Below are 27906 nucleotides of genomic sequence, written 5' to 3'. Positions count from 1 at the left end.
AATCAAATCTAATTAAGGAAACACTAGCCAAGAAACTTTGATTTTTTATTTTCTTTATTCAACCCATACCCTAATATAGAATCATGGATTTTCCATCTTTTATTGTAGTCAGCTGCATACAGTATAAAAACTTTGGATATAAATCTCCTATTTACAGTAAATAAATGTAACACGCTTTTGGCAATGCCAGCCAAGGCCCCCATAATGACAAACACATACTAAATGTAGTTGCCATGGATACCAGGATGATGAAAGTCTCCAAACATTGATATAGAAAAATAAGCTATCAAAATGTTTAATATAATACTCTGAGCAATGACAAAGTGCTGAACAATTCATGTTATTTATCTAACAGCAATCAGCATGAGCTGCTAATGGGGTAGAGGCACTAAAGGCACAGATGATGGAGGAAGAACTTGAAGGATTTGCTTTAAGAAAGCACACAACTGACAAAAGGACAGGGAGGAAGAAGTGTTACAAATTCAAATACTGCAGGTTGCAGTCAATCTTGTAGTAAACATACGGATAATAATCATCTTGGCTCAGCTGGAAACCGGGGACGTTCATTGCAACCTGCAAGAAAAGAGAGGCAGCAGTGTTTGAGTTCAAACAGGGAAGAACCTGACATCATGTTACTGGCCTAAAGGGTCTTTATTTATAATGAAACCAATTATTTTTTATTTTTTGCAAGAACAAAAGGAACAAAACAACTATGTGTACAACAAAACTCCAACAGAGAAAAACAATCAGAGATGTTCAAAACAATAGATAAGATCCATGTACATTTATAATTGTAATAATGTTGCTCAAAAGGGAGTGGGAAGAAGAAAGACTTATTTAATCCCACCCCCATGATCATTTATTTCAAACATTACACCTGCAGATGCAGCCATCTTCCAAAGAGTATTTGATTCATTTCACATTTATTTTATAGGATATGACAGTATATTGTAAAATGCCAGAAAATATCTATAAATAGGCAAACAAGACCCGTAAGAGTTCAAGGAAACAACCTCCAAAGTGGGAGAGCCAATGAGCAACACTCCAAAACACTGTTATACAATGTCATTTTGGAACACAAGGGGGTGTAATGACTCACAAGCTACTCTGATCTAAGCATTGCAAAACAGATGAAAATACGAAATACACACCACACACTATTTGTAACTACTAGTGCTGTCAAGAGATAAAAGAAAAATGTGCAATTAATTAATCATGCTCTGTAATTAATTCATCTCTTTTTTTAACCGCACCTAAAAAATGCTGAGAAACACCCTCAACAAGAAGTATTTTCATTTAAATCACATTATTGTGGCTGATCAAAACGTTAATATATAACAAAGTGGCTTTATGAAGTCATTATGGTTTGTTTTTAACAGACTACAACAGATGCAGGGGTAGCCATTTACATTCTAATGTATTTGAGACCAGTCCCAAGGGCTTCGTTTCATTGATGTGTACTTTAGTCAATCTCCAAATAATTGAAAATACAAGTGAAATTAAACATATGTAGTGCTATAAGTTAGCACATCATGAGCAGTATGAACTGACACCGAACTTGTTGCTTTCTTTCCTTCAGATAATAATATTTATCCAGTGAGTTTGTTAATTTGTCAGTCATGGCGTGCTCTCAGCATGTAGCAGTTAGCACTGTCCGAGTGTCCGCGCTAGCTGTCCGTGCTAGCCGCTACGTTCAGGTGGTAGTGAAGCCTGCAAAGCTCTAACCTGACAAGAGCCAGATTAATGCGTCGCCCTCCCTCTAACTCGAGTTCTACACATTGATCTGTGTCTGTCGAATCCTTTCGGAACCAGGGAGGGACATGAACAGAATGCTTGAAGCTGATTGGGCGAAGCGCCTGTCCACCATAATTTGTTTTAGCCAATCACACGGTGACAAATGATGATGTCGTCATCTGCATGCATTGCGGAGACGCTGCTACAACAACAACAAGGCTCCGCTGGTGAAAACTTTCTTTTGAGATAGTAATGCTGCTGCCATTATGTCGTTGAGTGACTTTTGCCGTTTTTGCAACACGAGTATGTGAGTTAAGGGCACGTTAACCATCTCCCTGCGTCGACATTTTTCTATTTTGATTCGGAGCTATGCTAATAACGGTAGCCCAGCTCGTTCTCTCCCCGCAACTGCGCATGCGCTAGGTTTGCTTCGGCGCTTCTGCCTCCGTCACACTCGGGTATCCCGCCCTAAACCACAACACTGCCTCATGATTGGTTCGAACCATTTCGGTTTGATTCGAAAGGAAAAGGCGGGAACAGCACAAGATGGATTCTGGTGTTTTTAAAAGCCAAAATTAACACAAACAAAGCTGAGCAGCTCAACAGTCCTCGCTCTTGTATTGTAGTCTGTGTATCAGTATTATGTGTATACCGGGAACTCCTGAAATAAGGTTCTGCGCTGTTTGGAGTGTTAAAACAAAATAGCAATTAACGGCGTTATTTTTTTTGCGCGTTAATTTTTCCAGTAATTATTTAATCGTAAATTAATGCGTTAAAGTGACAGCCCTAGTCATTACTAATGAAATTAGAGATTACAGAAATTAGAACATCCATGTTCAAACAAGACAATGGCACAAATTATCGCCAGTTTACAGGACACTTTACAACTAATTAATTGAAAATTCAGAATATTTCAACCTGTTGACTTGTATCAAAAAGAACACGTGTAAAACATGTTACTCCCAGATGACATGTCACACATTTCAGTCACTGAGGTTAAAGTGTTAGCAGAGGAACAGTATACATTCAGCAATCCATGACACCATATGCGGCATTAAAAGTATTTCCCTGAAATTCAATAATAAATAAATATAATCAAATATAACTTGATTATTCTAACTGTATAAGTGGCATTTTATTCCAAGTTATAATTGAATATTTTAGTTGAGGAAAATGATAGGATTCTTGTTGCAGAGACCATTAAACACAGCTGATGAGGGTTTTCACACTTACATCCACGCTGTTGAATGCTGCAGTGGCATCCAGATGTTTGTACAAATCACGAAGCACCTCTCTCAGCTTCTTCATGGTCTTCTTCTTTGGTTGCACGAGCATGGCCTGAAAGTTGACTGGCAGCCCGTATCTGAGAGAAAAAGGTAGAACAATGTGCAATGCTCTACAAGGCTAAATACCACAAAGTACATGTACTGTATGTACTCATCACGGTTAATATTCATATAACTGTCCTTAAATCAGACCTTAAAACTGATTCCACAAAGATCCTCAGTGCTTTCACGTGAATCCACGCAATGAACGCTTCACTGAAGTTCACTTTCAACCATCGAACCAGCGGACCCTGCACGATTACATAACAAAAAGCTTATTTTTTCATTTCTGAAATGGAAAATCTACACATATAATTATATTTCTAATAAAATCTGGCAGACAAACTCTGTTAGCGCTCATTAACTTAACATCAAAAACTCATTCACTCATCTTCTAAATCTTATCCTGTACAGTAGGGTAGCCCTGGAGGCAGGCTTGGGGTCAATTCAATGTTTCAGTCACAATTATGTTAACAATTATCAATTGTTCAATTACAATTAAATTATGATTACGGTGACCGTAATTTTTTCCGATGACCAATAAATTACAATTATTATTTTTCTCCTGAAAATCAATTACAATTATTATTTTCATAATTACTAAAATTCAATTACAATTTTACAAAATTGTATTTATATGTCTACCATGTACTGTATGCTTGTCATTTATAGGCCTGTTGTGATGATTGTATGTGCTTTTGTACGTGTGTAATTGGTCTCGTTTTAGCATCTTTACATTTATATTTCAGTGCATTAATTATAATATGTTATGTAAACGCCAAACTAGGGACAAGAGGTGGAATTTAGCAATAGCTATAAACTATTTGTACAAAACATCAGTTACATTCACAGTATTGTTACTCTGTGAAATTGTATCGTCCCCATTTAAATGAAATTATTTTTTATTCTAACTCTAACCCACTAACTTCTAACTCTTATAACCCTTACCACCTGTATGAGTGTGAAAATTCACTGATTTTTAAGATTCTTCAGAAATACTTCCTAAACTTAATTTGAAGTAAAAACCAACACGAAAAATAGAAAACACACATTAAAATAAAAAAAAGTAATTGATTAGTAGGATAAGTGAGTTACTTCACTTACGTATTGCTTGTTCTTATCCTTGGAGATCCGCTTTATCTCCTCTTTGTCTGCTCTCATCTCCTCTTCGTTGTACTCAAAGTCTCTCACAGTGAACCTAGCAATGACATCAATGTAGTGTGAATGCGTTGGTCTGATTCTCTGACTTTCCACCATAAATAAAGTTAGAAAGACACTAAGAAAATAACATGCCTGTATTTTTTGTTTTTCAATACATGAAGTGGGAGCTATATTCACTTTTATAACCTTTTCCTGTGAGGAACACATTGAGGATGCAGTTGAAAAAAAAAATGGACTCACTTGTTCTCTCTGGCTTTGAGTTTGAAGTCATCAGTGGCTTTCCTAAATAGAGTGACGCTGAAAAGCCCAAAATCATTGTCTTCAGACAGCGGACTGGAAGACAAAAAGAGCCCAAGTTTAAGAAGAACTTCTTCAAAAACAAACCTGGGTGTAAAGAGAAATAAAGAAACCTTTATTATATCAAGATCAAGTTAAACACATACGTAAAATAACTCACAATGAAGATCGAGGTACTACCATTTCTGCCAGAGTCTCATACTTTCTCTCCCAGTCAGCATATGCTGTCCTGAGAGAACAAAGTTGTAACAATATTTAGTGGGACAGCTTTTCTTTGGTTATTTACCAACATGTTTGGTACGACTTGTCGTCAACTCACTTTGATACAACCACCAACAGTGTAATGAGGTATTCTGAGTCAAGAATGAAATCTTCTTTCTGGACTAGGTTAGCCAGGTTCCTGGTCAGCAGACTCCCCCTGGTGACAGGAAGCAGAAATACAAAAAATACACAATCACAATTAATTTCTTGAAAATGAAACCACTGTAAAATCCAAGCACATCAATTCTAATATAAAACATAACCATGAATGTGGGGGAATAACTCACGTGTTCTTCTTCTCTAGGTTTTCCAGATTTCCCTTCAGGTTGTTATAAGCCGATGCTCTGGAATTCAAGTCTTTATCAAGTTGGGTCACTTGCTGTAAAATATGATAATCGAGGGTTGGGATAAAATAATATCTTTCAGTGCAAACAAGTGTTGACTTTTTGGTTCTGTAGAACTCACTACTGTATATTAAAAATAAATCCTAAAAAAAAAAAAGAAAATTACATAGTGAGCATCACGGTAGTTCAGGCAGGCACGGAAGTCAAGCTAAACCAGCACCTTCATCTGTTAGTAGCTGTTAACAACTGACAGCATCCATCCACTAATTCAGTTTATCGTCCAGTTGATCATGTTCCATGTTTCCCATTGGTTAGAGCAAGTCTCAGTGCTGCATTTAAAGCAGAACTAAGTAACTTGTGCTTAGCGCTCCCCCTAAAGGTCCCTTTTGGTTACGTCACTGTCGTAAAAACTCCACCCCCCCCCCCCCCCCCCCCCCCGCTGCCTGCCCCACCCCACAGCTACATGTGCACCTTTGCTCTCCCAAGACAGTAGCAACCGATCACTGAAAAATCCTAATACAACAGTGACACTAAGGGTGCTTTCACACATATAGTCCCATGTGACCATGTGAACAGTATGAGGAAGAAAAACAAGTAAAATAAATGATGTGGGAGTAATACGGAAGAGAGTGTGGAAATGTGTGTTATGTGTTTGTTTGTGTGCTGACAAAGTCGCTCTGAAAATGGATGGATGAATAGATGGATGGATGGATGAATGGATGGATGGATGGGTATTTGTATGTGTGCTGCCTGATAGAGCGCTGGGTTGCAAGTGTGTGTGCGTGCCTGCTACGCAATCACACACACTACGACGACAGTGTGTGATTGCTGCTGAGCTGTCATTGCATGGAGTTGCTCATTCCTCAGACAAAAGTCTTCTCCACCTTTTTTTTGTTGCTGGCTCTGCCACGATATAAGTTTGAAAAAAGTGAATTTGTCGACAACCGTGGGCTGGTCATAATCTAGCATTAGTTTGTATTGAGCTGCCGTAAAGCAGTATGTCTTGCAACCGGGTCAGAGGCAGGGAAAGTTGCAAGTGCTGTTTTCTGGCCAGACAGCGCGGGGGGGATAAAAGACCCCCCAATCACCCCATAAACACTTGTATTACCCTCACAGGGACTATTTATTATGGTGAAAAAGTTACTTAGTTCTGCTTCACTCTAATTAAACAGTGTCTTTTGTTGGCATCTAACATCTGGGCTTCTGTTCCAGGGAGTCCTGCTGACCACTCTCTCTGCTTATGCCTCTCCATGTAGCTCATGAAAGAGCAAGGGGGAGCTCCCTTTGCTTTGGACTTTCCACGCAGCTGCTGGAATAGCAGAGAGGTCCCAGAACAGAACCTTACCGCCAAATCTAAACAGCATGCTAAATAAAACTATCTAACGTACCTTTGAGATGATTTCAGAGATGCTTTTTGGTGATTGTGTATGGGGGGGATATTTTGCCATGTCCCATTGAAACCTTGTGATGTAAGTGATGAGATCAACTAGTAAAAAAAAGACATACACCTGTCAGTTTATTATCTAATAATCATCAAATGGGAACAGCATTTAAGTTGAACATTTGTAACTAAATTGTTATTTATTATTCAGAGTAAGACAGTGAAGTTTTGTAAATAAATGAACAGACACAGAGCTCGGACCTCTGTAGCCATCACTTTACCTCCATCGGCGAGCAGGTTCTCCTGCAGTTTGTCTCTGCCGTTCTCGAGCACGTTGGCCATGTACCGAGCCACCTTTTTTGCCACACTGTGAATGCCACAAATATGTCAAAACATGCCCAGCCAACACAAACTGCTGTCAACCATTCACTCACACCACCACTATAGCCACATACTCCCCAAACACATCAGTAAGTTTCACATTTTCTCGTAAAAGTAACCTATTGACAAAGTGATTTATAATATGGCTGAGTTTCAGAGTTCACATTTTTTTTCAAACTACACCATTCATCAATGCATCAAAGCAACAGTGAAGCCAGGGGAAGACTGAGAGCCAAGTCACACGTAAGGGTGAAAATGTTCACAAGAAAATCAATGCACTGATATTTTTTTCAATTTGAGACATTATAAAACACAATTTTACGAATCATTTAAATGCATTTGGTTGTAATGTAAACCCTTGAACCACTGAAATGTAATTGGTCAACAAGGCAACAGAAAGTGCAGAAACTTTATGAATTCAGTTGTCAAACTGAAACTTCAAAAAGGAACTAGATGAAAGAGAGGCAGTAGGCAAACAGGTGGAACCATGTTGCAAGGTTGGTTTTTCCCACACACTTAGAAATATCCAAATAAGAGACAGAACACAGCTGTCAAGCAAATAACGGGTGAATATTCCCACAGATATTACATTCCCTAGTACACCATACTGAAAGCAAAGAAGACAACTGCGATATAACTCAGTGTTTAAGACTCCATACCTTTCAACAAAGGAATCTAATCTAGCCAGTTCATCCGAGAGCCTGAGTAAAACGTCAAGTGTCCCAACCTGTTTATGAACACAAAAACAATCAGAAAAACAACAAAGACGTCACCAGAGATTTGAGCCATTGGCTTTGCAGCCTGCGTCACTTTTAGAAAAAAAAGGGTGATCAGGGATGTGTTTAAACAGTGACTTATGGGGTTCAGTGAGCCCCCCCCTCATCCAGAGGGGGGGCTTTATGTGTTTAGAACGGCGCCTCTTTGTCCCAAGCTGCTCATGCATCACAGACCGTTTCAGGGCAACATTTGGGCCTCACACAGACCTGAGGTCATGTTCAGCAGAGAGTGGAACAAAACCAGACGGGCTGTGCTGCTCCCTGAATGAAAACTTCACCTGATCCACACTACAAGATGCAGAGAACTGATCTGTACAAAGACTGCTTTCTAGACACATATTCAGCCCGTTCTTGACAGTGGTTAAACAAGGTGAGTGATTCTACTGAAAAATAGTCTATATAAGAGACAAACTTTTTTTAAATATTACAAATTCATACAATATTTCACTGAGTGAATCTTCCAATAACTAAAGGGTTAGCGGTTTAAATCCTAGAGGAATCATTGTTTTCTATTCTTGTGCAAAACACTTCATCACCTGGCCTTGTTTAACGTTAAATCCATTAAAGTTTGTGGATGCAGAATGACAGGTGTCAGACTTTTAAAGTTGATACTTCGTGTCCAAGATTAGAGGTTGGATGATACACTGAGTTCCTGATACGATATAATAGACCAGGGGTCACCAACACGGTGCCCGCGGGTGCCAGGTAACCCGCATGGACCATGTGAAGTGCCCTCAGGAGCTCTAGTCTACTAAAATCTGATTTACTTTCCAGGATTCAAACTCACAAAGATAAATACGTATGAGAGATGTAGTAATTACTTAGTAAAGTTACTATAAATACTGCTGATAAAGTTTTAGCATTAAGTTAACCATATTTAAATGTTTATTTTCACTGAAACATTATGACAAATATTTTTAAGTGTTGCAGATCCAGTGTTTGGTCATTGGTAGGTTATATATAATACAATTTTTAAGATGTATTTTCAAAAATGCAGAGAAAAATGTGTTGCATGTACTTAAAACCTCAACATTTCCAACCTTTTTAAGTTACTGCTAGCCTTGCTTATTACTGTATCTAACCTTTAAGAAGTGCTTTCCTCACTGGTAGCCCTTTAAACTATACAGTACCTATGAAGTAGCTCACAGTTTCAGAAAGGTTGTTGACCCCTTTAATAGACCATAGGTAATGGGCTGGCAATAAATTGTGAGAGAAAATTAGTTTGAGGTTCCGCACTTACCTTGAGTTCTGGGATGTGAAACTTGTAGTTGGTGGAGAGACTGTTGGGGTATGATGTGGCAGTCTTCAGTTTCTCCCATGTTTGTTGGCAGGTCTTCTCTCCCGGTGCAGAGATCAACCAAAACTCCGACATGGTGGTAGACCTGGTACAGATTGAAAGGTTAGGAATAGTGTATACAGAAACTTTACCAGACTCAGCACTGGTGAGCAATACATGCCCTTAGTGAACAATGACAGGTAGGTTTAGACAATAGGAAGAGTTCACAAAGTAGAGTAGAGTAGGGATGTCACGATTACCCATTTTCACGATTATTAGCATTATTAAACATTAACATTATAATTAGTTAATAGTAAAGTTTCCAAAATACCGTAAATTTCCAGAAATGTAATCTTGTAAAGGCCCTCAGTCAGGGAATATTTATCATCACCTCTTTTTTTGCTTTCTTCCAACTGCATTGAGCAAAAAGCAGTTAAAACAATAATGTATTATTATGTAATTTAAGAATAAACTAAAATGGGTGAATTTTTAGATATATATTTTTTACATTTTACATTTAAACATTGATTATACATGACATTCCTCCTGTGGATTAATATTTGGTCTTCTAAACACTTCAAATATTTGTATATAATTACTGATAATTATATTCATTCAAATGTTTAAACGTATTTTATTTTATTATTCACCAACACCTTCAATGGGATTATTATCTCATTTTTCTTGTTCTTTTGGGTTACTTTAAATTGTGAATATCTTATTTTGTTATGAGAGGATCCAAAGATGGAAATAAATTAAAATGCAAGACCTATTGAGAGTGTTCATGATTTTACTTATTCATGGTAGTGTGACGTAAATTTGTTGACTACAAATTTTCATCGACATTTTTTTTCAGTGACCATAACTGAATTATGACTAATTTAAAACTGTACTATATATAAACAAAATGGTTGAAACAAAACTCTGTCAAAATGTATTCATATTTTTGTCAACTAATAAAAATAAAACTATGATTTCCTCACATGGGACAAAATCCAATAAGAACTCATGTGGTCTTACACATTGATTACACCAAATCTGTGTGTATTTACAAACATTAAAACCATCCAATATCAGGTTGATCAATGGTAATTAAATCTTTAAAAAAAAAAATGCAAGAACTAATATGCTTTTTAATCTAGTCGACTATATCAGTAACAGATTTAGTTGACTAAAACTGGACCATAAGTGAAAAAGTCCTGATGACAAAACTTTGACTAAAATTAAGTCGCATTTTAGTCAAAAACTATGACAAAAATTTAAATCAAAATTTTCTGTTGAAATTAACACTGCACTAAACTACCTGGAAGGCTTACTTGCATGTTTAGTATACTATAGCAGGGATTCTCAACTGGTCTCGCCCTGGGACCCACATTTTGCGATCCATTTTTCTTTTTTCTTTTTCAGAATTCAACCAAATTTAGTTTTCAAAAATAGCTGTTGAAAACACACATATATAGTCTTTTTTTTTAAACATAAATCTGTATATTTTCCCGTGCGCCAACATGGAATTCACAGCAAAAAAAGTTTCTTTAAAAATAAAAGACAAGTCCAACATGAGAGACATTGAGTAGGCTATTTTTATTTATTTTTGACCAGCTGTCCGTAACTCACCCTCGACAGGTCCGCGACCCACTTTTGGGTCCCAACCCACCAGTTGAGAATCGCTGTTCTACACATTTTTACTACTATGAAACATTCAGAGGTAAAAACAAACAAACAAAAACACATTATGCAGAGATAATGAACATAACCCGGAACTGGCGGCAGAGAAGAATATGTTAAAGAAACCTCAAAGCAGGTGTCAATAATAGCCACTAAACGATGTGGTGAAAGGTTTTATCACACGGTTTCACTCACCAGTGTATGCAATGGCTGTGTTGTATTTGTTGTTTTTCTACAGCGAGGTAAAAGTCATGTGTGATTTCCTGAAGGCAGCATCGCAATTATCACCTGGATCATCAACAGGAAGGTTTTCTACTTTCTATTCTGCAGAAAGGGCGCAACAGTGGCTACTGCTGGTCAGACAGCGGTACTGCAGTCTGCCTAGAGCAGCAGTTGGGCAGCTAAAGAGATGGCAAAACAAGTTCTAGCAGAGGTGTGAAGAGTACTGATATATCCTACTCAAGTAGAAGTACTATTACTTGATTAAAATTGTACTCAAGTACAAGTACAAGTAAGTTATACAGAAAATACTCAAGTACAAGTAAAAAGTAGCTTACAGTAAACATACAGTAAACATCTCATTTATAAACTTAAAAAGGAAGAGACCAAAACTTGGAACTTAATTTCTTTTCCACAAAGGCATCTTTATAAAATAAAAGGTTTGTCAAAATGTGCGATTCTTATTTAAATACAATAACGCCAATGAATTAAAATCAAAATAGATACATCTCTAAGTATAGCTTCATTTACCGGCTGGGCTTTGATCAGAAATGGCACGACTAAGAACATATGGATTTTGTTCAAAGTCCTGAGGTCAGCAGTTTATAAAGAGAAGATAAAACGAAAATTAAAAAGAAAAAATAGTTAGAAAAAATGTAATTTATCTGAGTACTAGTCTTTAGTACTTAAGTAAAAGTGTAGATACTTGAATAAAAAATTACTAAAGTATTGAAGTTGCTCCCTTATGTGAGTAAAAGTGAAAAAAGCACATGCTACTAAATGTAAAAAAGTAAACAGAAAAACAAATACTGGTACATGGAAACAAGTTAAATCTGTCTAACAGATAAAAATGCTCAAACTACCCAAATTTTGCAACTTTTAACGTTGTGGTGTCATCTTTGAAGGTATTAAAAGTACCAAGCTCATTTTAAAAATGTAAGGAGTAGAAGTAAGAAGTAGTGTTGTGGTGGTCAAGACCGGTCTTGGTCTCGAGACCGGTCTCGAGACCAAATTTTAAAGGTCTTGGTCTTGTCTCGGACTCTGAAGCATTTTGACTCGGTCTTGTCTTGGACTCGGGCTGCCCGGACTCGGGATTTTCCGTCAAGACCGTTCGAGACCAGCACTAATTCCTGCTATTTTTAAACATTTTTATAATGTGATAATAACACGGAGAAGAACGGGATAAAACAATCCTTTATTCATTATTTAATCCACCCCATATAATGACCACAACCTTCCTTAATGTGACTGAGTGACGTGTGTGACACATTCATACTGTGTGGCTCCGGTGTCAGTTTAGACCGCGGAGCGCAAGGGAGAAATGAACTAATCACCGGTAAAAATCCCAGTAAAACTCCTGAAAACAATCACCAGTAATAAATATTATCTCCCTGGTAAAGACAGTAGCTCTAATAACTGGTAAAATGATAAACTGATGATATTACAGCCTGTGAATGCTGGATAGGGGACGCACTTACTCTGCTTCTGGGTCCTAGTGCCAGCCGAGCGGTGAAGCCTGTTCCGTTTACCGTGTTTACTGAGGTCCGTGTGTGTTTAATAAGTCCGTGTGTGTTTAATAAGTTTGTGTGTGTTTAATAAGTCCGTGTGTGTCCGTGTGAAAGTCTGCATGTTTATGCATCTGTCCATCCACTCTTTTCATTATATCCATGTCTTTTAAGGCTTTATTACATAATGTCGGCTGTAGTCCGGGCCGCCGCCATCTTGGTTTATGTCGTCACCAGCGCGTCATCGCCGCAGAGTTGCACTCAAATAATATTAAATATTTTTAAAGTGGTGTTTTTTTGTGACTTTAGACTCCAATTACATGTATGTATATAATATGTTCCCCACAATATAAACAGGTTCAAAATATAATTATTTTTTATAGTTTCTGTTTCCACTGTATCCAGAATAATAATAATTATATATATATATATATATATATATATATATATATATATATATATATATATATATATATATATATATATATATAATAACTATTGATTAATTTGTTACATGACTTTTCCAGGGTTTGAGTTTGTTTTATTTAGTTTCACATCTACCTGTAGCTCTATGTTTTTTACACTGCTGACAACTTGTTTTTAGTTTTATTTCAGAAAGTTTCACTTTTACAGTTACAGTTGGAAATCTTTGTGAATTGAATATCCAGTTATATTACAGCAACCAAATTAAACTATATCAACTAAGTGAATTAATAAAAATAACCTGTGTAAAGGCTTTTTCAAACTAAAATCTTATCTTGTGAAATCTGTGACCTGTTAAACCTGAACAACTGAAAGAATCAGAATAAAGAATCATTATTTCTTGGCAGAAATGCTTTTAAACACTTGCTGTACATTCAGCTGACATAAAAATCTTGTTTTCAAATATGTAGAATAATTGTGAATGTATCAGTAGCAGTAGTAGTTTTAATATTTTAGTTAATTTTTTGCAGGCACCTTTTTTTTTGTCCGTCAAATGTATTTAAAATAAACTAAAATTAAAGAGAGATGTTATTTAACTGTTGAACCTTGCCATAATTTTATTTATTTATTTATTTTTTTAAATTGAAAAAAAAAATGTTTATGGTCTTGGTCTTGGTCTTGGTCTCGGTTTGTCTCGGTCTTGGTCTTGACTCGGTCTCGGCTCCCGAAAGTCTTGGTCTTGTCTTGGTCTCGGTGCATGCTGGTCTCGGGCAAGTCTTGGTCTCGGATAGTGCGGTCTTGAACACAACACTAGTAAGAAGCCACTAAAAAAATAAATAAAATACTCAAATAAAATACAGATAACAGAAGAAACTACTTAAGGACAGTAACAAAGTATTGGTGTTCCGCTACTTGTCACCTCTGGAGATGGGACATATTGTACTAAGTTTCATCTCAACACTGTATTTAAAGTTATTGGTTCACAACCTATTGATTCTTAACGTTATTTTTTAGTGGTCATGCAGGTATGGCTGAAAGTTTACCTTGGGGGGGAAGTTGGTAGCATTGGGACAAAACACGGATCTCACGATAATGTGCTTGAGATCACGATACAATATTTTTGGAAAGAAAAAAGACAAAATAAAATACAGTTGGAAAAATACCCTTAGCTCTATACATACTTACACAAGCCAACTTACTTTTGGTATTACCTTTTAAACTCAATATGAATATTAAAAAATAACAAACTCTAATATTCTGGTGTGTAGTAGATTGTGTTAATCAGATCTCCCACCTTGCAATACCACTTGTACCCTTGACGCTACATCTGACATTTTAATATTGACATTGAATATCTTGTCACACGATCTATCTTCTCACATTCTGTAGTTGGTAATTGGAGAATTCCCTGTCTTCTGAACAATCCAATGGAGAAATGTAGCATCCTTGATGTCCACTTACCTGTGACTGAGTATACTCTCCTACACACATTTACACACTCATTGTGTGTGTGTGTTTGGTTTGTAATATGTGGAGTTTCAGCAAACTTCCTGAATCCAAAGACCTCCACCCTAGAGCTGAGTCTTGGTTGACATTCTTTGTGTATTATGTCATATTAGAGAAGGGAGCAGACAGTGTTAGATACCAAGTCAGCACCAGCTTTGGAGTTCCTAAATTTAGAGAAGCTGGGTCAGGTTTCCTGACTTTGAGTGTCTCCTGTAGAGAAACCAAGGAAAAGCCCCCCCAAAAGGGACATGTTTATAGTTCAGTGGGGCTAGGGTTCATTGTTTGGGACACAATGCTTGGTCTGCCTGGAGCCAACTCTCTACATCAATCGACAGGGTCCAGTTTGCCCTTAGCTGGTTTGGAACCAGTCTGTCCAGGATATTTACCTCACAAACACACATATCACACTGTCTGCACCGGGCTGCCTCGAGGGGGGGTGCAACTGCTGCAGGTGTATCAGAAATAAAATTGTGACATTACTTTTATCTATTGGAATATATAATATACAATATTTTTTTAGAAAGAAAATGTACCTGACAAAAATGTATGTAATTGAGTTTGTCTTGTTTTCGTTATTAACATTTTGTGTATTTTTAGTTTAGTTAAGGATCAGCTTTAGGTTTTTAGTCTAGACTAAACCTAATTTTAAATCAGGTTATACTAAAATGGTTTTCACAGACATGGTTAAAGATAGTTGCAGATTTATTCTAGTCTTGACTAAAATAATCTCTTCATGAAAGACGTCAGATAAACTTGGTTTAAATGAATTATGTAGTTAACCAGGGCGGAGTTTGCATGCTTTGCAAGTGCTTGCATTGGTTTCATATACTCCCGTTTTTACAACATGTCTATTATTGTTCAAAATGTGGCAGTGCACTCAATCGCTTCATCTGTGATTTAATTTTATTTTCTGAATATGGTAACTTTTCTGGAGTTATTCAATATATTTATGGATGTTAAATGTGTTAAAGGTTAAAGATGTTGCTCAGGGACCCAAATTGGCAGCCATGTTTTTTCTTTGCTGAAATTGAACACTGGTCATTCCCTCCTCACAGACCATAGGTCCAGATAAACAACAAATAGCTGGCAGGTGATTTATTTTTTGTATATATATATAGCTTGATAAATTGTTTCCACTGTCTCAGCTATATATATTTTCATTAGAATGTAAAAAACAACTCATTTGCAAATCTGCAGTGAAATACAAATTATACCGTTCAAGAGGTTTTTCCCTATCAGAATACACAAAGTGAGTGAATTGCAGCTAATCCAGGAAACATCCTGAACAGGTCACCAGTACACCAGTCCATTACTTTAGCTAACTACATACTACTGTATGGTCCCTTTGTGACTGATTATACAGTATTTTCATAGTGTATTCCCAAAAATGTTTAGCAGACATATTTCTAAAATCAATCAGCATCTCAATCTGCACTGAAAGGAACTGAGGGTTAAATGTGCATCATTTGTTTGCAGACATTATTGTTCGACTATCATGGTTAATCTTGCTGTGTTTTTTCCCTCCTCTTTGATACCATTGTTGGACTGACATGTCCTGGGAAAGCCCAAAGATAAGAAAACTCCTAATTGGAGGTCATCTGATGAACCCAAATCCAAAACGGTCTTCCACGTACGGTATTTCTGAGCTGCACTAAATTTGATAAATAACCTTATTCATTATTTTTATTCCTTTCTTTCGTTTGTGGTTTTTCTTTTGACATTTGACATATTTCTGAGGCCACTGGCTTCATGCTCTTTTTTTTTTCTTTTTAGCATTCAGCTCGATGGGTGTGAAGAGTGGTTTGTTTGTAGATTGTTTGTACTTAGCAACATTGCAACAAAGTCCCTTCTTAGCATTCAAGCATGCTGCATAAGACCAGTTTGTAGTGGTTTTGACCAGTCACTCATCCCCACACAAAATAAATACTTAACATACTTATTACACATATGAATTATAATTATAATTTAAATGCTTAAAAATAGGATGTTCATATCCATTAAAGGTGTGTAAACATTTGACTATTTTATCTAAATGTCTTGTTTTTCTCCTTCCAGTCTATTATTTTTTTGTCAGTCATTATTGATGTAATTTTTCTTGTTGCGTTGATGTAATCTCTTTGGAATGCCTCCAAACAAGCATTTCTTCTGCACAATGCAGCCACTGGAGTATTTGCCCACACAGTGGGTGGTTCACATTTCTGTCCCCATGGCATACTCCTTCTGCAGTGACTGCTATTCTGATCCAAACAATGGAAATCAAACATTGCGCTTACTGGAAAACACTTTAGATGCTAAGTCTGATTAGCCTCGCACATACGCACTTACATTTTGTGTCACATATTTCAGGCACAAAACACGGAACAGGCTTTTGTGTTGTTGTTTGCAGTAATGCTGCTGCCTCGGCTGCCTTCACAATAGACTTGTGCAGTGATTTTAATTTAAGAAAAAAAAGTGATATTGTTTATTCCTCCCCAGATTGCACCAAGTGCCCATCTACCACACTGTATAGGAGATTATTTAATTTTTTTATGAAGAGGAAACCAATCCAAGCAACTATCATGTAGATTATAGTGAGCATAAGAGGGTTGCTACTACTATCAGAAAAGTAGGAAGATGATCGGTTAAAAAAGCTTTATATCAGTTGATTATTTCCAAAGCCTTATTCCTAATTGATTTTCCAAAGTTAAAAATCTATAATTTCTAAACAAAAAGGTTTAACGGCTGTGAATCTGCACTTTCCTTCAGTGTGTGACTGAAGGTTTCTTGGCTAACTGCTCCTCCCTTTCAGCCTTTAGAGTCAGGCATGCAAATTTATCTTCTGGGAGGAAAACTGCCCCAGACCTTTTTGAGTTTTCAGGGGCAGGCACAACTTCTCAAAGTCACAACAAGGCAAGTGATTGGAAAGAGTGAAGCTTGAGGACAGAACACATGCATTTATTTATCCGCCAAGCTCTTGTGTGAATAGAACACTTGATTGCAGCTTTGGAAAAAGGTTAAATTGTGCTGACTTTATCGGACACCATTTTACCTTTACTACTGAACCATGGGGAATACGTTGAAGACTTAGCACAGGTAAATTATATTATTATTTGTTTAAAATTAATTCATTTAAGGGGTGCTTTTTTAATCATTTTACTGTGTGTTTAGAAAACTGAAAATGTATAAATAAAATATATATTGAGAGAAAAAAAAATTCCCATTGTTGAGATCAAGAATTAATCAAAAAATTACATTTTGCCATTATGTGAAAGATTATTTTAAAAACAAAAAAAGAAAAAAGCACTGATGTTTATGATGAAACATTATAGGTAATTAACTATTATTATTATTATTATTATTATTATTATTATTATTATTATTATTATTATTATTATTATTATTATTATTATTATTATTATTATTATATCAGATATTTGAACAATTATATATGTTATAATACATTATATTCCACCAGGATACTTCAATAATAATAATAATAATAATAATAATAATAATAATAATAATAATAATAGTTACATTGATAATTCAAATATACTTTGCATGAGTTCACTTCAAATTCATACTGATATATTTTTAACACTGCACAACAAAACCATGAATATCCATTTAAAAAAACTTTTACTAATCTTGCTTTGAATTAAATTTTAGAGAACAGTAAAGTTAGGTGAGCACCTAAATCCATCTAATGCACTTTGTTTTTCATAAATCATTGGATTTAATACAAAGTTATTAGAGTGTATTCAATCATATGTGTTGGTGATTGCTGGAGTTATCGATACATTATTTCTCCAAACTCAACGTTAGGCATGCAGACCTAATCTGGACCAGCAGAAGGACTAGTTTGTCTGTAGGGAGATTTAATGAACTGTAAAATTGTCAGTCACAATGTAGGTCACAATATAAAACAAATGTTATTGCTCTTTTATTATGTTAACAGTTACCAATCTTCCATTTAACATCAGTCACGTGTTGAATTGACATTTCTTTTAAGTGACACCTCACAGCATCTTCAATATATTGAAGTTTAATTCAAATATCTAAATTAGAAGGACTTGCTTGCTTTGTATTTAAACTTGGCAAATGTAAGTAATCAACCTTTGGTCACTTGAAAATGGATTCAAAGCCATCAATAATAGTACTTAATCTTTTTTTTTTTTTTTTTACCACTCTACTGTACTGGGCACCAGTCCATCACTGAGCAAACATAAATAGACAAACAGTCATGCACAGTCTACAGGAAATTTGAAAACTCCAATTAACCTAACATAACATGTGTTTGGATGGTGGGAGGAGGCCGGAGTACTCAGAGAAAACCCATGAGAGCATAGGGAGAACATCTAAACTCCACACAGAAAATGTTTTTTTTAATTTAATCAAAAGTCTCAGTTTTTATGTCAAATGTTAGAAAAGTTAGTATTTCACACTTTGTCCCAAAGCTGTGTGTTCAATGATTGATCGTTCCATGTGACGCATGTGTACAACAACTATCCAGAGGATCTTGGAGCAGTCCTCTACTGGGAGCTGTTTGACTTTAATGCCAAGCCTCCTTGGGATCCGAGCTGATAGTGGGAGAGGCTATCGCAGCACTCATCCATGTGAGTATACAGTATGTGCTGTGGAACAAATGATTGGTGCCTGATGATTGAAGGCAAAACAAAGAAATTAAATGGAGCATAATTTCCCTGAAGTTTCAGCATCTGAGACAGTGAGTGAATGCAACCAGTGACTTGAATCTTGATGGTTTATTTTATTTTATTTATTGTGTTTATATTTATTTATTTAATTATTTATTTATTTTTAAGATCTTATTTCAGAACACTGCCAATTGCATTTGCTTGGATCAATAGTGGCTGTATTTCTTTTATTATTTATTTATTTATGTATTTATTTATTTATTTAATTGTTTAGCTTTTCAGTCTAAATTTAACTTGAATACGAGCAGATACATTAGAACAAGTTGGTGCCTGCCTGGGTGTATGACTATAATCATTAAACGGCACAAAAATGTCTTTATTGATCTGCAAGTTTAGCTTTATCTAAGAAAAACTCAATCTTAACTGTATTTCTATGAGATTGTATTTTACGGTGTCTAAAAAATCACTCAGTACACCATCGTAAAGCGATACACAACCTATCACATGAATGCACTTTAGATGACACGTCTAAAAAAGGTGTAATTAATTGTGTTAGAAATGTCTTTGGAGTAATTCATAACAACTTTTATCCTTCAAATACACATATTTATCTCTTTGTCTGTGGACATTGTCATTTTGGAGATTTCAGCCAATATAAGCTTTACATATAATCGACATATAACTGTCTTTACTTTAGGTTGAGCCGACCTTGTCATTTGGATTGAGTCTCTCTGGGGTTAAACTGCAGTCACACATTTCCTTTGACCAGTTTGTTGTCGTTGATCATTGTTTCAGTCTGGTTTCTTCTGGCTTTCTGTGTGTCTCTGATGCAAACTGTAAAAGGTGGACAAAAGTGAAGTCGTGAAAACACGGCTGTTACATCATTGTCAATAAACACGTTTATGGTTTATTAGTCACTGTTTGGCGGTTAGGTTACGCAAGGTAGGTTTTTCAACAACTTCCTAGAAAATTTCTTCTCAACAGAGCTGTTGTGTTATATTTGATTGGCCATTTCATCTGAATGCATAGCCACTGAAAATTATACAGTTATTTTGCTTCTAACTACATAAAATAAATGTTTAATTTACAAACAACAAAAACTTTAAATGTACATGTTTTTTTTGTTTTGTTTTTTTTTTCAAAACACTGGGTGGTTTTTAAGCCTGTGTTTTATGTTTTTCTTCTGTTTCCCTCACAGTTTGTTGCATAAGTCCAGGACCCCAGGGGTGAGAGGGAGGGAATGAGCAGACTTTGGACTGTTCACATTCTTTATGCCTGTTGGATTTGAAGAGAAGGGTCGAGGGGATGAAAGGAATTACTGATGACCCACAGTTTTCACTTGGGCTGCTGGAGGAGGGAACAGCCCTCTGCGATGTCATTGACAGCCACATCAATGAGCAAACACTGGTACGTCTTTTCACAGCAGGAAATGTACTTTCTCTTAAAAGAACTCTATCAATACTTTCAAATGTGCTTTGATAAGAGCCACTTTGTTTTAGGGCTTGGAATGTTGAAGTCAAATACAGATATTTGTTCTGAAAGGGAGTGCATTTTGGGCAAAAGGAGCGAGTTCACAAAATACAATAATGGACGTTTAATTCTAATACTATAAGTTATTACCAGATAGAAAAAACAACAACACTCACTGATATGTACACGCACAAAGTTTCTATAAACAAGCTGGAAAGAAGCAACAAGATATGATGTAATGTTACAAACACCGTATCAGACTAAAGGAAATGAATGTGCTATTGTGTGGGTAAAGAATAGAAGCACCAAGAAAAGGAAACTATTTCTGAAATATGCTGACAAGCCAATGCACTAAATACAATGTAAAACCAAATTTTACCTCATTTTCATTCTACATGTGAACGTATGCATGAATGAATGGATAAATAAAGGAGATTACGTTGTTGGTGAAATCCCTCTTGAGTGACTTAACAGTTCAACTGTATTGTTCTCACCATCAAGAAATTTAAAAATAACTTGGGTGAACTTTTTTGGCAATCATATTTTTATACAGTAACTACAAAAAAATACTAATCAAAATAACAATATAAGCAGCACACGGTGAATAAAATATTGAGGTAAGAAGGTGTAAGTCATGCTTTTTATAGGTTATAGTGTATGGGGTCACTTTATCATAGCCGACATATTTTGAACATTTAGCTCACTTTCTTCACATTAAGCTAATTTTTCTTTCATTTAAGACAGAAATTCATGTAAAGCAGCATGTTCTATATCATTGTTAAAAATGTGTTCACGACAAATAAATCTAAAAGGTGCGTCGTGATCGACAGGTGCTGACCAGCCCACGTTGTATAATTTTCAAACATTTAGCTTTACACTTGATGACCGATTTAACATTTAGATTTAGATTTAACATTTAGATTTAGATTTAACATTTAGATTCACATTTATTTAGATTGACAGTTAACATTTAGATTTAACCTTTAGATTCACATTTGTTTAGATTTACAGTTAACATTTAGATCTAACATTCACATTTAACATTTAGATTTAACTTTTATATTTAGATAGAACATTTACATTTACAAGTATTTTTCCTGTTTACACATTTTTAACAATGATATAGAACATGCTGTTTTACATGAATTTGTCTTAAATAAAAGAAAAATGAGCTAAATGTTCATAATGTGTTGGCTATGAAACAGTTACCAAGTTTTTACATTCGGCACCCCATAATAGTGCTCTGGGACTCTCTGCAGAATTGGTCGGAGTGTATTTTTGGAAAAATTCATATGCACATTTTCTTCTTTGGGCACAGAGGAATGCCTTCTTTGTAGCAGACATTGGCGTCATCATCAGACAGTATGTTCACTGGAAAACACACATGGCTACAGTTCGACCCTACTACACTGTCAGATGCAACAGCTGTCCTGCTGTAATTGAAGTTCTTGCTGCTCTCGGAACAGGATTTGTTTGCTCCAACAAGGTACTTTCTTTTCCTTGACATGTCTAAGCCTTGGTGTCCCCTGTCAAGTGTACACGAAGAAGGTACAATAAAACGTGGTGGACTGTTTTTAATGTTTTATTTCAGGCTGAACTTGAGTTGGTGCAGGGTCATGGTATTCCATCAGAAGATATCATCTACAGCGGTGTTTGCAAACAAGTGTCTCAGATTAAATATGCTGCTAAGAATGGAATTGACCTCTTGGTGTGTGACAATGAAGCAGAGCTACGCAAAATTTCTCGCTGCCATCCCAATGCAAAGTAAGTGGAAAAAAAATAAAAATATATTCAAACTTGGCTGCAAAAGACCTTTTATTTCCCAGAATTGCCCCATTATCATGTATTTCCTGATCATTTTCTTTCTCAGAAGAAATCTAAGAATAATTTGTAACCTTTGTGCATTTCCTCAGGCTGCTGCTGCAGATATCCACTGAAGTCTCTCACCACAATGAAGAAATGAGCATGACGTTTGGATCTTCTCTCAAGGAATGCCGCCATCTGCTGGAAACTGCCAAGGAGCTGGGTGTCCAAGTGGTGGGAGTCAGGTGAGATATAATGGGAAAAATAATGGGATTGGGACGACTACATTTCAGGGTATCCAGGGTCTTTATGTCCAACACCAAAATACCAACAGAGCTCATTTAATTTAAAACTTATTATAGAACAGTTTCAATTTAGTTCAACTTTATTTTAAATTGCATTGAATAAAAGTTGTCTCATGACACTTATCTTGTAGACATGGTATATTATTGGCTAAAACATAACAACACAGAATGATGACAAAAATGCACAAAATGGCTACAAAATAACACACAAATAACAGGGAAATATACAAAAATAACAGAGAAATATACAAAATAACAATAAAAAATAAGAGCAAACCTCTGCCAAGTTTAGAGGTCCCGTATCTACAGTACCTTCTGGATCATCTCCAATATTGAACTCGTCCTTCTTTTTTTTTTTCAGCTCGCCAAATTTAATTTGAATCTGTTCAGAACTTTTTTTTAGATATCCTGCTAACAAGAAGACAAAAAATGGACAGACAGACAAACGCCGATGAAAACGTTTCCTCCTTGGCGGAGGTCATAACAGAGAAATAGACTAAATGACAACAAAACCACAACAAAAATAACATAGAAATATACAAAATGACAACAAAAATTCACAAAATGACTCCTAAAATACACATAATGAGAACAAAAATACTCAAAATGAATCGAAAATAACAGAAATATACACAAAACAAAACAAAAACACATAAAACAATTTGTTCTTCCCAAGTCTGTTTGACAGCCATTAATGCACAAGTGGAGGAAATGTAGATATAGTTTTTCTCTCTAAACTGCAGCTGCACTAATATATATTCTATTTATTTAGTTATTATGCAGTAAACCTGTTGTATTGTCATCTAGTTGTGAGGTAGAAGCACTTCCTAACTACGATGGCTTTTTCCTCCCACAGGTCACACATTTCTAGCTCCTGTGAAGATGATCAGGTGTACGTTCCTGCCATCTCTGATGCCCGGTGTGTTTTTGATATGGGAGTAAGTATTGCTGGCCATATATGATTGCGGGGCATTTAAAAATGTAAAAAAAATTTAAAAACTCATTTTGAACATAAATCTGCTGCAGGAGGAAATTGGATTCAACATGAACATTTTAGACATTGGAGGTGGATTCACTGGTTCTGGGGCCCAGCTGGATATGGTCAGTTGTTTTTTTTTTTTTTTTTTTTTAAATATTCTGTTTATTGTGCTTTAAATTCACTTTAATTAAGCTCTCTAATTAAAATCTATTTAAATTATTTTAGTTACTGTGTGATATATCACAAACAACTTATTTGCTCCTTTTTCTTTGTGATTAATTAAGGTTAAACATATATTTATTTTATGCAACATGCAGCAAATACAAAATGATTATATAGACATAAAAAAGAATGTGTAATTTGATTATAATAGGATTCGTAGTTTAAACAATTGGGCCACTGTTGACTTAAACCCAGTCTTCTATTCATTATCTTGTTCAATGTTTTCAAACACTGACACTTATTTGTTTATTTTACTATTTATTTCTGCCTAATATGTCTGAACTCTCATGTTTTCTGTTTGACCTCGGGCAGGTTCACAGTGCAGTAATGGTGACGGTGGACATGTATTTCCCTCCTTCCACTGGAGTTTCCATTATTGCTGAGCCTGGCAGCTTCTTCGTGTCCTCTGCTTTCACCCTCGCCGTCAACATCATCTCGAAAGAAGTGGTAGCACGCAATCGTCACGAAGAGGGTCAGTTACATATTATTATTATCCATGGGGAAAATATATATTTAAACATTTTTCAACAGGTACAAATCTGTTTTGCAAAAAAAGTCTTGCAAAATGTGTCGCGAGACTCAAGCAGCACGGATTCACGCGAGAAAAGTAGTTATTTGTGCATCTGTAGCAGCAGATTCGAGAATATGTCACCGCAGAGTTGTGGTTGTAGATGATAATTGGCACGAGTAATAAAAAAACATGGGAGTAAATTTTGGATTACAAGTTTGCATCTGTCTTTTATCAGTCTACACATTTCTCAATATTTTTTTGTGTTACTTCACATTCAGATCGCGCATGTTCGTGAATATTTGCTTCGAATTTACAGCTTCACATTTTTTCCAATCATTTGTGACATGAAATTCAGTTCAAGTGTGTGTATTTTTTTTATACACAAGCTCACATCACATTCTACCAGCTCTCACATTTTACAACATATCTACCTTCATAGGTCCCAACACCGACCTCTGGGGGACGCCACACACAATGTCCAAACATTCACATTGGTCTTTACCCTTTTCACAAATTGTTGCCTTTTTTCTAAATAGCTTCTGACTCAGTTCAATATGACCCCTCTGATCCTGTAACGTTCCAATTTATTGATTATTATTTTATGGTTTATTGTGTCAAATGCTTTTTTCATGTCAATGAATACTCAAACTATACATTTCTTTTTGTCCATGAAATGAGTGATCGCCTCTATGAGTTCAGTTAAAGCTGTTGATCTTTGACCATAGTTGGAAAACTCCTACACTTAAATAAACATTTAACTGTTAAACATTTGGGTTATTTACTATTATTTGATCAGGTAACCTGTGTTCTGATGAGGAGCCAGAGTTCCAGTACTTCATGAACGAGGGAGTGTATCGGTCGTTTGCCTGCAAGCTGTTGGAAAACATGATCGCTGCTCCTTCAGTTCACAAAGTGAGTATTAAAGCGTCTCCTCAGCTCGAGGGGCTTTTCACATGTTCTCATATGCAACATATAGAATGAATATATGATCCTGTTTAAATCCTTGGTCACAGAGCACACCCCTGGATGCCCCAGTGTTCAGCAGCAGTCTGTGGGGTCCTTCTGGAGATGACCTGGACCAGGTGGTAGAGCACTGTCTGCTTCCTGAGCTCAATGTGGGAGACTGGCTCATGTTCAGTCATGCTGGGGCCTATAGCTTGGGTCAGCCACTGTGCTCCCCCTCCTCCGACTCACCTCCCGTGTCCTACGTCATCTCTACCACAGACTGGTAAGAATGTTTTTACTAGAAAACATTTCTGTACAAGTTGTTGTTTTAACAAGCATGCTTTCTCCTCTAGGTTTGAGATGCAAGACACTGATGCCACCCAGGAGGTGACACTCAAAAACTTCACCCTGGTCCCTTATTTTCTCAACAGCTGTCAGAGAGAGGCTGCAGTCTCTGTTCCAGCTTAGCAATGCTTGTGTTTTGTCATCTATAGTACATCCCTTTGTGAAGAACTTAAACGACTCCCTGGTTAAAAACAGCAGCAGACCAGATTGGAAAACTCCTGAAGTCATATGATATGCAATAAAATGGATGACTCTAGAAAAAGGCAGATGTACACTGTGTTCCAAGACATGCTGGAAATTCACCTTACACTTTACACAGAAGGCATTTTAAGTATAATGTCAGATGTATTATCTTTGTGACATGTGTGAAGTAAGATGCTTGTACTTAAGTGAAAGTGAAACAAGTTTTGAGATCATGTAGATAGCTTTAATAGAAGATGTGTATTTATGATTTTCATCCATTGTATAGTTTATTTTAATTACAGCAAATTCATTTTGGCTTATTTTTGAATAATATGTTAAGGTTTCATAAATTCAGGCAACTTTTTTTTCAGGAAATGTACTTTGACAGAACTTTCAAGTTGGTTACGCCCAGAAATAACTCATAAGGACACATCAAAGCAATCAGCAGATGCCTCTGAAGAAGACTGACAGTTCGCAGACAAAACAAGTCAGGAGCTCAAAGTAAATTGCAAAGTAAATTTCCTGGAGAAAATTATTTCGTTATTTTGTTTGCTGAGATTTTACGTTGTTCTCTGTGTTTTTAAACAGAACTATGAAGTGAAAAAGTGCATATACAGTGTGGGGTTCTAATAAACATGGGATGTCGCCACATCCATTCCTTCTAAATGCTGTGTGCAGCGGCCCTGGTGAAATCCAAGAAATCAAAACTAACGACATTCAGCTGCTTAAAATAGGGATAATGTGGATGTTTTGAATGAGAGGCAGCGAGGGCTGCAGATAGAACTCACCAAGTGTTCAAAGGAAAGAAAAACGACTGTATTTTTCCATTGAAAACAGCTGCACTGGTCTCTTTATGTTTGGTATATCTACAGATATTTATACTCTATTTGTGATACGATATCAGCCACATTATAATTCTTAATAGAATCGGCTGTTGGCTGAAACACTCGTGCTTAGCAGGTGTCATATCTGTGAAGTTGTCTTATAAATAAATGTGCTTGTCTACTTAAACAGAAATAAACCCCTTAATAGTTGGAGTGTAAATATCTGTGTATGTGTGTGTGTGTGTTTCTGGGATTATAACTATTTCTACATACATTGATATTCCTGTTTCTGTTTTACCAGTTAATACATTGTATACTGTAGAATGTTTGTAGTTAACCTTGATTTTGTAAATCATTATAAAAGTCTCTAAAACCAACTGCACTGCATCTCAAGACTTGGATTTGTGACATGAGCATCTGAATAAAGTAACGTTGAATCACTTGAATAAAGATCATGTGAAATCAGGTTTAATTTAAGGCCGTGGCTATCGATACGGAAACCTATGAATAGAGTGCCAGTCTATGTATACGCAGCGCCCCTCGTTGGTCAGTTTGGGTGACGTGATAGGTGCACCACGTGACTTAAAGTTCCGTCAGTTTCATATTTATTTTTAGCTACCCCGCTAACCCTTTTATTTTAACCCTAACCCTAACCCAGGAAATACCCTAAAATGTATATTTTTTTGTATGGGTTTTTTTCAAGGTGGAATTTGCCATGTTAAATATGTTAAAATGAAAAAATAAATATGATAAAAGTAGTATTCAAACCCACAGCAGTAGAAGGGGGTACATGGAAAAAATTAAGAATTCATTTCCAAGATAATAAAATAATCAGTCATTTCATAAGTCCGTTAATAAAATGTACGTGTGCGCTATGACTTGTTTTTAAATTTTAAATGCCTGTTTAGAGGGGACATATTCAAAGTAGCTCTTTTTGTGGTAAATGTCATAAAAGTTATATATAACACAGGCAGGTTAATTATTTGTTTTGTATTTATTTATTTATATTACTTTTGTAATTTCAACTATTATTTTTCTTTAATAACATTATAATCATAATATATTAGTATTAATAATACAAATGTTTACTATAATATTATTTCTTATTTATCATTTTTATTGCCTTGAAGGCATCATCATTTTATGTTAAATAAGAAGATAATTCCAGAATATTAATTGTTCAATTTATGAAGATGAAATAAACTGACTTGCGTTGAATATTCAGTTGTGTTATGTTCTACTTTTGGAGAATCATGAACACGTATGAATGAGGGGGTACTCATGGTATGACAAAAAGGCTCAAGGGGGACACAAGACAAAAAAGGTTGGGAACCACTGCCTTAGACCACTCGGCCATCCTGGCACGGCGGTAAAACAAGCACATTACACTTATGTAGAAAAGGAAAACGTACCCATAGTCCCTAGGGCTAC

The 27906-nt window shown here is 35.9% G+C and overlaps 2 protein-coding genes across 8 annotated transcripts; one reads left to right on the top strand and one right to left on the bottom strand.

The window, feature by feature from the left end:
- Positions 1 to 81: 81 nt before the first annotated feature.
- Positions 82 to 10931, bottom strand: LOC114477769 (V-type proton ATPase subunit C 1-A-like). 2 transcript variants are annotated; one of them, XM_028470352.1, is made up of 13 exons: positions 10797 to 10931; positions 8901 to 9042; positions 7544 to 7611; positions 6785 to 6870; positions 6511 to 6608; positions 5066 to 5157; positions 4837 to 4935; positions 4678 to 4746; positions 4461 to 4553; positions 4164 to 4257; positions 3213 to 3310; positions 2968 to 3097; positions 88 to 573 (listed from the first exon to the last, which is right to left on the bottom strand). In XM_028470352.1, the coding sequence occupies exons 2-13, from the start codon at positions 9030 to 9032 to the stop codon at positions 475 to 477; spliced, it is 1158 nt and encodes a 385-aa protein (XP_028326153.1). In that variant the 5' UTR covers positions 9033 to 9042; positions 10797 to 10931; the 3' UTR covers positions 88 to 474. The 2 variants fall into 2 exon arrangements, with proteins under 2 accessions (XP_028326154.1, XP_028326153.1); XM_028470353.1 differs by lacking the exons at positions 7544 to 7611; positions 10797 to 10931 and having other exon boundaries at positions 82 to 573; positions 8901 to 9036.
- LOC114477768 (antizyme inhibitor 1-like) lies at positions 7881 to 26749 on the top strand. 6 transcript variants are annotated; one of them, XR_003675765.1, is made up of 13 exons: positions 17054 to 17326; positions 18691 to 18849; positions 20087 to 20295; positions 21677 to 21844; positions 21950 to 22122; positions 22272 to 22406; positions 23323 to 23404; positions 23493 to 23567; positions 23980 to 24139; positions 24975 to 25090; positions 25192 to 25406; positions 25477 to 26152; positions 26240 to 26749. XR_003675765.1 is itself a non-coding variant. In XM_028470350.1 (12 exons), the coding sequence occupies exons 3-12, from the start codon at positions 20194 to 20196 to the stop codon at positions 25589 to 25591; spliced, it is 1341 nt and encodes a 446-aa protein (XP_028326151.1). In that variant the 5' UTR covers positions 7881 to 8030; positions 18747 to 18849; positions 20087 to 20193; the 3' UTR covers positions 25592 to 26749. The 6 variants fall into 6 exon arrangements, 4 of the variants coding, with proteins under 4 accessions (XP_028326151.1, XP_028326149.1, XP_028326152.1 ...); XR_003675766.1 differs by having other exon boundaries at positions 25477 to 26164; XM_028470350.1 differs by lacking the exon at positions 17054 to 17326 and adding an exon at positions 7881 to 8030 and having other exon boundaries at positions 18747 to 18849; positions 25477 to 26749.
- The last annotated feature ends 1157 nt before the right edge of the window (positions 26750 to 27906 follow it).

The sequence above is a fragment of the Gouania willdenowi genome, chromosome 16 (assembly GCF_900634775.1).
Source record: "Gouania willdenowi chromosome 16, fGouWil2.1, whole genome shotgun sequence".
In the NCBI taxonomy this organism is placed as follows: Eukaryota; Metazoa; Chordata; class Actinopteri; order Blenniiformes; family Gobiesocidae; genus Gouania; species Gouania willdenowi.
This window is presented reverse-complemented; position numbering and strand designations above follow the sequence as displayed.

Coding starts and splice junctions, on each gene's coding strand:
- LOC114477769 (XM_028470352.1), bottom strand. CDS start 9,032: ATGTCGGAGTTTTGGTTGATCTCTGCACCGGGAGAGAAGACCTGCCAA. Junction 4,747..4,836: donor CTGTTGGTGGTTGTATCAAA/GTGAGTTGACGA, acceptor TTGTTCTCTCAG/GACAGCATATGCTGACTGGG. Junction 574..2,967: donor CAGCATTCAACAGCGTGGAT/GTAAGTGTGAAA, acceptor CTTTTCTTGCAG/GTTGCAATGAACGTCCCCGG.
- LOC114477768 (XM_028470350.1), top strand. CDS start 20,194: ATGAAAGGAATTACTGATGACCCACAGTTTTCACTTGGGCTGCTGGAG. Junction 22,123..22,271: donor CGCTGCCATCCCAATGCAAA/GTAAGTGGAAAA, acceptor GCATTTCCTCAG/GCTGCTGCTGCAGATATCCA. Junction 25,091..25,191: donor CTGCTCCTTCAGTTCACAAA/GTGAGTATTAAA, acceptor CCTTGGTCACAG/AGCACACCCCTGGATGCCCC.